The following is an 11,849-nucleotide window of genomic DNA, read 5'->3' as shown; positions in this document are numbered from 1 at the left end:
GGGAGTTCGTGTGTTTATTATTGCACGAGTTACGGCCCCGGATGGCCTATTATGTCTATAGTTTGTGTCTACACGATTTGTATTGAAAAATAATATAAAAAATAGAACACCACCGGCTGTATTTATTATATTATTGCTACTTTCTAGCTGTGAGTGTTACATATAAATAAATAAATTTTAAAACAATGTCTATGTTAATGCATAACTAGTGTTTTATATGGAAAAATTACAGCGTAAGATGCGGCAACGACGAACTGCCGTCACCGCATCAGCCGCGCGGCACGAGGAAGCACCGAAATAGAGCAGCGAGAGCGAGGACGCGCCTGCCTCGCTCTCACCACTGCCCATTGCCGTTCTTCACATTCGCCACATTCGCCCCAACACACACTTATTATTTATCGCTATTATCACACTAATAATGTCTAAAAAAATTGTTTTAGTAAACAGTGTCACAGCGCACGACCAGCGCACGACGCAAGCGGAAGGGCAACGTAACAACATTACACGGTCCTCGTAAAACAACGCAAACTAACCGTCCATTAAAATTCGGGGAGTCATTAAACTTGACACGCCATAGATTTAACGAACATGACGGACGCAATGCGGCGCTGCTCCACGAGGTGTCCTATAGTACTAAAAACACGTAGAACTCGTTAATATCGCCACATCTTTTACCGTAATTTTTCCACAATAGTCCTAGGCGTTTTTTGGCACCCCGCCTGCACGGAGCTACCCAGTACGGATCTGTTGGACTTGTTCCATGAGAAGTTACTTCACATCATGTGGAATCATTGGTCATGGACAAGCGACGATTTATTGTAATCATTAAATAATCGAAAAGGCCTAAAGGTCACCGTGAGACATCATGTATTTTAAACTTTTTGACCGACTTCCTAAAAGACAGAGGTACGACGAATTCGTCTGTATGTTTTTTTTTGTGTGTTACGGCATAACTCCGCCGCTAGTGGACCGATTTTGATAATTCATTTTTTATCCGAAAGGTAGTGCTTGCAGGTGGGTCCCATTTTTTGTTTTGTTTGAATTTTGGAGTCAAAGACTACGACGTAGTTAAATAGTTTAGCTCAAAATCGCGTGACGAAATTTAGGGTCATTTTTGCTTTCTTTGCTTACGTAGCCTAAACTATAAGACTTACATAAAAAAATGTATGAAAAAATTGTAGCTCATTTAATTAGCTTAATTAAAGTCCGCGATAGCATATATCTACATATCTCTTAAGGTTGTTGCACAATTACCGTTTGTTTCGCGAAAACCGTCAAATAAATGCAATCGACTTCATTTAAAACGCTTTTATTCTTATTTGATATGAATCCTTATCCAAATAAATATGTTTTCACGATAGAGTATTAAATGTAGATCATAATTGCCTTTTACAGTATGTAATTCTGACCAATATTCTAGAAGTTATCAAAATATTAAAACTCACGGACAACAGCGGCGCGCGGCTGGACAGAATTATGAGTAAAGTGAGTACTACGTTGTTTAGATTCACTAAAAATCGAGAAATAAACACACTTTTTATTAAAAAAACAAAACCGACTTCCTAACAAAATACACTAAACATAAAATATTCTCAAAAAACAGTACACTAATAAGTAACGAAATAATACCTTGAAAATAGTAAACCTCCCTTATTGTAGCTATTATGTACAATTATTATTACTTTGAAGTCGGTGTTAGTCAATGAAGATTCATTACTTAAACGTTACTATACTTTCAATTGTCAATTGTTATGGTAAAAATGTGGAAACCCTTACGTAGAAATATCACTGCATACCTTGGCTGACACCGACATCAAAGTAATAATAATTGTACAATATAGACATAACAGTTACAATAAGGTAGGTTTACTATTTTCAAGGTATCATTTCGTTACTTTTTAGTATACTGTTTTTTTGAGAATATTTTGTTTTTAGTTTATTTTGTTCGGAAGTCGGTTTTGTTTTTTTATTAAAAAGTTTGTTTTACGAATATAATGTTATATTGTTTACAATATAACATTATATTATATCTTTTAAGATACATAATAAAATTTATATTTAATCCGCGTTAATTTGTGATGCGTGTCGCATGGCGTTTGGCCTTGACACTGCAACCGCGCCTGCTTGCATTCTGTCAGGGACACGGGGTCGCGCCGCGGATGCTATGTAGGAGCTGAAACTTCTCAGCGACTCGACTACGCCACTACTAGACATCACCACCAGCATCAAGTCAACAAATTGTCATATTGTTTTGAAGACAGTTTAAAATAAACATGCGTGTGTACTCGTATATGTGGGGCGCGTGACGCGTGCGGGGCGAGGCGGGTTGGGCTTTCGGCACGCGCGTTTCTCCTAGCAGGCATTAACCTAAGAGCGTTCGCTAGGCGACCTAACAATAGCGCTCCCGAATTAGCGTCCACGCGTACGTGGCCTATAATTAAATACATCTCTCGCTCGTATTTTGAAATGTCAAACTTTATTATAGTTATAGTTTGTGTGTGTGTTTCCTGTCCCCCGGTCTCTGCTGTAATCTCGCAGACCCTGGCTCGCACAATCTGCCCCACGCTAATTGTACGAGCTGATAGTGAGTTTAACAAGATTGATCGTACCCTTCAAACACTGTCCGAGCAACAACATACAAAATCCTGTCGACGGGTTGCATCAGTAAATCCAGGAGACATTTGCTAGCTAAGCAGCACTTCTACTAATGACAAACATAGTTTGTTCCGTATGAAACAAGAACATTTAAGAATAGAATGGAATTAAGGCAATTTTACAAACAAACCGTGACTAGATACTTAAAGCCTTCAACCCCATGACCCAACGTTCCCAGTACCAGTACCAGTACTATGTAACGAAATGCCAATATGAATATTGAAACCTTTCTAATAATTTCTATTGTTAAGCTTATGTTAATTTCTCAATTAGTCTACAGCAACCAAAGCAGATAATAGCACTCATCTGATATATATGTAATGGCAATATGTGTACACCTACTTCGGTTTAAAACTTAGTTTCTCTAGTTCATTATTGTCTTTTGTAATTATGTAATGTAATTTGTATGTTTTAAGCTGTTTGGTGAACCTAATAAAATAAATAAAAATAAATAATAGCTATTTTTTATTGTGTAATGAGCCTACCAAACAAGCGACGATTATAATTTGCTAAAATAGCGAAGTGATCGCTGCCCACAGACATCTTCATTTGCAAATGCGTTTCCTACCTTTAAAGGGCATGAGGGCAAGAGGGGAGATGCACAGAAAAAGGACTTTTCCGTACCTAGGCGTCCCCCTTACCAAATCCACTTTCCGGCTAAACCACTGTTACAGATTCATTGTATGGGTAAGGACCCATAGTACCCGCTACAATACTATACACATAAACAATTACTAGCGGGTAAAGGCAGAGACTAGGAATTTTAAATAAGCGCTATACATATCTTTCTCGTGTTGTTCTCGTTTCTACATTCACATAATATAACCATGGGAGGTCCCCGGTTACGGAAGCACTTTACACTAACTTTTATTTGTAAGTTATCAATGGACGGAATAAGTTTGTCGAAAACGATCCTTAACGTTATTAAATTCGTATTTTCAAGAAGTTCAATTTTGTCAACGAGGCCAAAACAAAGCCCCCCTCCCCCCCTCACCTGAAACATGCGCAATTATTATGTTTTAAAGCCACTGTAATTCAAATTGTATAAGTACACTTAGGTCCACTTTCAAAGCGATCGTCATTTCAAGGTCTTGTTTTACACCTCGAGGCGATACAGCATGTACTGATCACTAAATGTGGGTACAATATCGTCCACACTATAAATTAGTCCGTACACATCGGAGACCACCTACCCACAGATGTCATTTGAAGATCCATACCACCCTAATTGTTTTTAGAAGGGGCAGAGTTTTCATATTAGGCGCGAGGAATTTTTTGCAACTGCAATACAATATTTCAAACAATCATGTTTTTATTTATTGTACAAATATGTTAACATGCTTATGCGTTTTTGCAAGTATAGGATTTTGCGCTCCAATATTGACCGAGAAAACTTTTAATTTCTTGATGAGACTTTTGCGTTAATTTCCGTCCTTATTATAACATAACATAAAAGTAGAACATAACGATCCGTCAGTTTTTGCCGTTCATAGTTTAGATTGACAGTTAAAATAGGTCGTTTCTGAAAAATAGCGCGCGGTGACATTCTTCCAATGCCAGAGGCCAGAACATGCTCTCAGTCTAAGCCACTAATTCGATCACTGTTAAAATAAATGTGTGTGAAGGGTCGCGTCAACGACATTCATTGGGATAAGCGCCACATGACGCGGCCACTCGACTCACCATCCAAAGTAAATTGTCCCGATGACGGCGTAAGCTTGCATACGGCATACAAGACACTGGCTACACTCACAGTACATACGTCCGTCTCGCAGAAATTCAATCGTGGCACTGGCGGGCGGGGGCGCGGCGGTGGCGTCTCGGGGGGGGGGGGCTCCCCTCCATCGCCACTGCGCACACGCAACATGGATAAACGCAATACTTGGGATTGCTGTTTTGTTCACATCATGGGGGTGGATCAAAAGGGTAGATTATTAGGGTGTTATTTAATATTTTTTATAACGCAGACATTTACGAAAGAGACCACCCGTGACTCCTTTGAACATGTATAATGAAATTCAAAGTATCGTAAATATTACTTATACGTATTAATTAATTTTACGACATTACGGTAATATAAAAGAACGTAGCATGCAAAATTCAAATTAAAGCACGAATAATAAAGCAAATTTCATATAGTTTGTCTAAAGAAGATAGTTTAGTTTGATAAATGACGCGTATCAAGTATCGAACTAAATTTGTATGAAGGAAAATGCCGTACTTAATAGACAGGTATCGTAGTGACGAAACAAACACGCATAGCGATCAATTATAACTACCAATATTAGATTTAAATGAAATTTACTAAAATAATAAAAGTGAAAAAAAAGAGTGGCTTTTTAGACTTCTTCCAAAATAATAGTTTTCTTATGTTTTGTATCATAATAGTTCTTTTTACATGAAAAACAAATGAAAGGCGAAGGGTTTTGTTTTGTTTTCTTCTACAAGGCTTAAGCGCAGTTTTTAAAAGAAAACTTGTAGAAAAAAAGTTGAAGTAAAAAAAATTACAGCTTTTCAAAGTTAAAGAAAGAAATTTTGTTTTAAGAAAATTTTCAATAACCTTTTTTATTTAGTTTTCGTGTGAGTTATTCCAATAAAAGGCATAACTGTACAAAAGCCTAATTATTAGGATTGTTAATGAAAAAAGTGACTACTTCAAACACATTATTTTCGATGTACGGTCAAATTTAAATCGGAAATCTAATTTCTCCGATTTTTTTTACAAAAAATTTAATGGGGCAACATCATTTGCGTTTAAATAATAGCTATTGAAGTCCTCTACATCCACAAAACCGTTGATCCGTCCGTTAAGAATCATCCGGTAGATAGATAGGTACAATTATGCAGATATTTCCTAGTTCTGTCGACGGTAATTACATATTTCACATTTATTAACAAGATGGCACGAGCGGCAGTGGCTCAGGGGCCAGGGGTCACAAATCACAGGTCCTATGTTAGAATTTCACAATGCACCAATGTGTTTTTCGATTTACGAATTTCATATTTACATAGCTTACTTGACGTTCTCACCGTGAAGGAAAACATGTATAGTCAACCCAACTGCAGTGTGCCAGCGTAGTTGACTATGGCCTAGTCACCTCTAACTTAGGGTAGGTTCGGGTTCCTTAGTTCAGCAGGTATCTTAAAACCTTATTTTCGTACATTTACATACGTGTAATAATCAAATACCTACGTGTCTGCAGGACTCCTCGGCGACAGCACTCTTTCTACGACCACAAGCAGGCTCGCTCTACTACTTACTACTACGAGTTATTCTACGTTAGGATTCTTTACTTTCTTGGTTAAGCATTTACTTAGTGTAAATTAATTATTACGAACGGTTCCCACACACATGGAAACATGTTTATTTTTAATAACCGATTGTTTACAAGAAGCGACGCGGCGGGTGGACGGTGGACCGCGAGGAACAACTACTACTTTACAATAAAATTATTTAAGCCGAGATTTTAGCCCACTCTGCGGGGCGGGGCGGGGCGGGGCGGGACATGATGGCTGTCAGTGTTACAATGCGATGATAATCATTATCAATACCATAGAAGTAATAAATAAATAAATAAGTACAACGTACAACAGTAGTACATCCATGATCAATACAGAATCCGACATTATGCTTCACGTTTATGCCGAAGTTAAAATCAATACAGATACATTATGTAGATAACGTAATAAAATAAAAAAAATCTGTGTTCCTTTTATCATGACCGAGAAATAACGTAACTACATTTCTTTTGGCTGTTTTTTTTTTGTGTATATCAATATGATTGTCACTTATTCGCACGTTGAAACAAAAACATTAATATTTTTTTAGAAGTACACATGCAATTTGTTTTCCAGATAAATCCTACGTAACATCAATAATTACTTGTATGCTTTTTGTCTATTGCATTTGTAATTTGTTTCCTGTATCTTTAGAGGTAAGTATTACATGTATATATATGTACATATGTGTATGTGTATCTTTATGTGTATAGGTATATGTCATATCGCTAACTGAAGAATTTAGACTAATATAGGTAAGTAGAGTAAACTACAATCCTTTATTCTTCCTTTGTCGTTATGATACAACTAAACAAGAGTAATGTATCACATCGTTGATGTCTTTTTTTATGAAAATTCCACCAGAAGTGAGTTTGCAGCTGATCAAATGGCGCCAGCTCGAAGTGAGAATGAGGGACTCTATTAATAGGCGCAATCAGCTAAGCATAAAAAAATAATGTCAAACTCTTTTGCTGCATCGGTCGTGCTAAAAATCAGTACAGAACATAGAATGGTCTCATATACTCGCGCTCACTCAAGATAAAAGGGAAATTTGAATGTGAATTAGTTACTAGATTAATAATTTATCTGTTAATAGAGGTTAGAGGCGAAAGAAGTGGTCTAGATGGTGGTGCGGCGGCGGAGCGGGCTTGCTTGTGGTAGTGCGCAGCTGTCGCCGGCGTCAGTAGAGCGGCGCACTCGTCCCCGCCCGCACGCAGCACGCAATACACTGCACCTCGGCCCTGTCTACACGCCACGTCGTACACGACCTGTCAACTGACCGACACTAGGTAACTTTCCAAGTATGTAACACTTTATGGTCAACACTATAACTTGTGTCCCCAGGAAATTAACCCCACCACATTTCTGCATCAAGCTCACCGACTTCGCCGATGTACCGTTACTGTTAGCGAATACAGTGAGTTAGAAACGGGTCGCGACACCGCAATTATGCTATCCTAGATCCCACTCGACGTAGGATCCCCAATGGGCTCGAAACCAGTCTTTTTTTTATAATATAAGGTTGCAAACGAGCAACGGCCACCTAAATCCACCGAAATGGAAAGCGACCGCTGCCCATAAACATCCGCTCCGCAATTGCAGATGCGCTGCCTACCCTTAATTGACGGAGGAGGAGGTGCACATAAAGAGGATATTTCCCCTTCCCATGCGTCTTCTCCACCGTCAAATCCACTTTTCCTTCCGACGAAATTTGTAAAATATTCGATTACATAATAAATTATCGACTCGACGTGAACCAACGAGAAATGCTGAATTACGAAGCGCGGGCACAACAAAATAACTTACATTTACCTATTTGTATTCCATGAATACTAAAGACAAAAGTCTACTATTGATTAAAAACACGTTTCAAATTAACCGAACGCGAAAATGTTTATTATGTCATGAATAATCGCCCCCGCACACTACAGACTTTTTATCAGCCGATAGTTTAGTCTGATCGGACTGGCAAGTCAAAATAAAACATAAAATATAAGAAAAAAAACCTGACTGATCAAAAAACTAATTGTACTCAAAATCATCGAAAATTATACTTAAAATTGATAAAAAAAATGTTATGTCAAGTGTTGAACGCGGGTTTTTCTACCGTTAGTTGTTGGTGTTTTGTGATGACGTACGAGTACCCTCGTAATATATCCTATGACACTCGCAGAAGTGGAATCAAATGATACCACAACGGTCAAAATCTGTCCACTCGTTTAGGCTCTAGGCTCTAGACCCGTCACAATGGAATTTACGTACATACAAACCCACATGAATAAAAGTAAATTTACAAACATTACCTTCTTTGTCAGTCGGAAATCTAAGGAGATCTATCACAACCTATTCGCTTTTGATAACCCGCCCCGGTCTGCGCTCATCTCCATACACCCAGCCTCCGCCAGCGGTACTGTTGTACATTTTGGTCTTTGATACTTATATAACAAACCCTGCATTGCGGCGTCTCAATTGTCTTTTTGTCCACAGAATATCTAAGCTCCAAAGCGTTATCCGACTTAGTGTAAGGTCGAAGACGAAGGCGTGACCGCGGCCATGCTGGTCGTGCTGTTGGCAACGCTGGTGGCGGTACTGGCGTGGTTATGGGCCGCCGGAGCGTACAGCTACTGGCGACGCCGTGGGGTCCGCCACGACCCTCCGCTGCCGCTGTTCGGCAACAACGCCAGGAACTTCTTCATGAAAAAAAGCATGTCGGAGCTCGCTGACGAAGCGTACTGGAAATTCCCGTCGGAGCGGGTTGTCGGGTTCTACCGAGGCTTCCGCCCAGAGCTCGTCATCCGCGACCCCGAGATCGCCAAACGCATTCTGACTATCGACTTCATGCATTTTTATCGTCGCGGGGTGAACGCGCACGACAAGGTGATCGAGCCCATGTTGCGCAACCTGTTCTTTGCGGACGGCGACGTGTGGCGGCTGCTGCGCCAGCGCATGACGCCGGCCTTCAGCAGCGGCAAGCTGCGCGCCATGTTCCCGCTGATAGCAGAGCGCGCGGAGCGGCTGCAAGCGCGAGCGCTGGCCGCCGCGCTCGCCGGCCATGAGCTAGACGCGCGCGATCTTATGGCGCGCTACACCACGGACTTCATTGGCGCATGTGCCTTCGGACTCGAGGCAGACTCGCTCAACGACGAGAATTCGGCGTTTAGACAGTTGGGTGCCAAAATTTTCTCACCGTCAAAGAAAATTTTTATTACTTCACTTTTGAAGCTAATGTTCCCCGAAATATTCAAGTACGCTAAAACTCAGGGAGCGGCGGAACAGGGTATCGTCAGCTTAGTGAGAGATATACTGAGCCAAAGAAATTACCTACCGTCGGAGAGAAACGACTTTATAGATCTGCTCCTGGAGTGCCGGGCCAAGGGAATCATGGTGGGCGAGTCGATAGAGCATTGCAACGGCGATGGTACACCGGCGACAGCGACGCTAGAGTTGGACGAGGAGCTAATGGCCGCGCAGGTGTTCGTGTTCTTCGCGGCAGGTTTCGAGACTTCCTCGTCAGCGACCAGCTTCGCGCTACACCAGCTCGCGCACCACCCGGAAGAACAACGCCGGGCGCAGCGAGAGGTGGACCGGGTGCTGGCCGCGCACGGTGGCCGCCTCACCTACGAAGCCGTCAAGGAGATGGCCTACCTGGACTGCGTGCTCAAGGAGAGCATGAGAATGTTCCCGCCACTGGGATTCTTGATCAGGCGATGCTCGAGGCCGTACAAGATCCCAGATATGGAGCTAACGCTGGAGGCGGGCGTCCACGTAATCGTGCCCCTGCAGGCGATGCACAACGACCCGCAATACTTCACCAGCCCAGAGCGCTTCCTGCCGGAGCGATTCTTACCGGGGCACGTCGACCGCTCTCGCGGGCTCTACCTGCCCTTCGGCGCGGGCCCGCGGGCATGCATCGGTACGTTTTCACAACATTTATTAATTACTTGACATGGCTTAATGTCTTATCTCCCTGTAGTGAGACATAGAGTTTGAGAGGCGCTCCCTAATTCAAAGATTCACGTAGTGTCCATCAGTGACGTTTGTGGTGTGCAGGCGAGCGGCTGGGGCAGATGCAGTCGCTGGCGGGGCTGGCAGGCGTGCTGTCACGCTGCACGGTGTCCCCGGGGCCGAGCACGGCGCGCGCGCTGCGCATCGACCCTAAGACCAGCATCGTGCAGAGCGTGCGAGGCGGCGTGCCTCTGCGCTTCTCCGCACGAGAACACGTCGCTCTCTAGCAGCTTCTCACCTTCGCAATAAGGAATATGCGTCTCATTTTTTTAAACGTTTCAAAAAAATTGATGTGAAAAAACAACCATCGAGGTAAAAAAATTACGATTTCGCACAGCTAACACACGGCCAGAGTTTTATGTCGTCAGCAACAAAGTATTTGATTGGTTCTCAGAGTTATCAAAAGTCAAAAAGCGATTCTTCTTCTTGAAGTGCCATCTTCTTTCGAAGTTCGGCGATCATTAGGGCACCTTGCATTCTGGACACCGCGGCTCTAAAAAGTGAACGGGCACACTTTCCAAACAACTGGCGTAAGTTGTTGAGCCAGTATATTACTATTGCAATACATAAAGAGATTAAAGCAACAAATAATATTGCCTCGTCATATCGATAATAAATTATTATCAATATTTAAAAACATTTTGAACGTAAATATTTTTACTGCATTACATTACATCCACACCCATTTTTCTGCAAACAACGAAGGGATCGATAGATATCTGGCATAAGTATGTTATTGTTATAAAGGGAAATATCAGACATGTGTAGCCCTCTCATTCGTTTCAATTTCATTTGGCGTGCAACAAGACTCTTACGCCCATATCATAAGATCTTATTTTCTCTATTTTAACTGCAAGAGGTACAGATAGTACACACTCCTGTTGTACGGTGTACTTATTACCTCCATGGCGTCGTCATAATAAGTGTCACTTGCTTCGACCAATAGCGTTGCGTTTTTCAACATGGCGAGGGAATTTTGAAAAAAAAAAAGAAACTTTTTTATGATATTTCGCTACTAAAACATGTTATATTAAAAATCTAAATATAATTGTATAATAATAGTATACAAAAAAAAGTAGAGACTGTAAATATTTCGTTGATAACTTGGAGAAATTCAATAAAACAGACTTTTGCGTGTACTCCGTCAGTTACAAGTTTTGAATGCAGATTAATAAAATTCATGCTCCGTGACGGTAATGCCGAAATTTGTTCGAAAAGTGGCAGGCGCTCGCGAACAGAGACTAACCTAAGTAGGTTAAAAAACGTTTATGAGTATGAATGTTTTTTCTATTTGAAATATGTATTTTAGTATCAAATAACTTTTAACATATGTTCAATTTAACAAATACAATTAAGTATTTCTTTGTTTTGTGTATTTTGAAACCTCCGTATACTTATCTTGGTGTGGAATGTAAGGATATTAAAAAAAACATAAAATAGAAATTATTTAATTCATCACAATTATACAAACTAATTCTGAACGTCTTTAACTTAGCCTAATGTTTTATACTAGTACTAGCGGTCGACCGCGACATTGCGCGGAATTACAAATAATAAACAGCCCATATTCCCGCCGTCATCTGACACCTCCAAAAATCCTGGTCAAAGTCAAACGACCGGAGATTAGCCGCAACTAACGCGGCTTGCGGACACACACAGACATACAAGAAGTTTAAAATACATATTGTTAACGAAATAGTTCTTTCTATTTCAATATCACAAGCACACATTTCAAATTCAATATATGTATAGATATGAAGGCGCGATGCGAGGGTGTAGTCTGTGGGCACGATGCGAAGGCGCTCCGAGCGTCGTCATCGACAGGTCTTGGTCGAAGAGCGCTACGCGCAAGTCGCTGCCTGCGCACTGAGCGCTAGGCGCTGGGCGCAGGGCGCAGGGTGCTGGGCGGT

General features: G+C 41.2%; 1 protein-coding gene across 2 annotated transcripts; it reads left to right on the top strand.

Annotated features, from left to right (window-relative positions):
- Positions 1-7,113: 7,113 nt before the first annotated feature.
- Positions 7,114-11,601, top strand: LOC106108680 (cytochrome P450 6a2-like). Of its 2 annotated transcripts, none has more exons than XM_013289940.1 (3): positions 7,114-7,235; positions 8,422-9,847; positions 9,985-11,601. In XM_013289940.1, exons 2-3 carry the CDS (start codon positions 8,488-8,490, stop codon positions 10,164-10,166), a joined length of 1,542 nt encoding a protein of 513 aa, XP_013145394.1. In that variant the 5' UTR covers positions 7,114-7,235; positions 8,422-8,487; the 3' UTR covers positions 10,167-11,601. The 2 variants fall into 2 exon arrangements, with proteins under 2 accessions (XP_013145394.1, XP_013145395.1); XM_013289941.1 differs by having other exon boundaries at positions 7,118-7,223.
- Positions 11,602-11,849: the final 248 nt, after the last annotated feature.

Source organism: Papilio polytes, unplaced genomic scaffold (genome assembly GCF_000836215.1).
Source record: "Papilio polytes unplaced genomic scaffold, Ppol_1.0 DF821422.1, whole genome shotgun sequence".
In the NCBI taxonomy this organism is placed as follows: Eukaryota; Metazoa; Arthropoda; class Insecta; order Lepidoptera; family Papilionidae; genus Papilio; species Papilio polytes.
The sequence above is the reverse complement of the archived record's forward strand: the minus strand, read 5'-3'. Positions and strand labels throughout refer to the sequence as shown.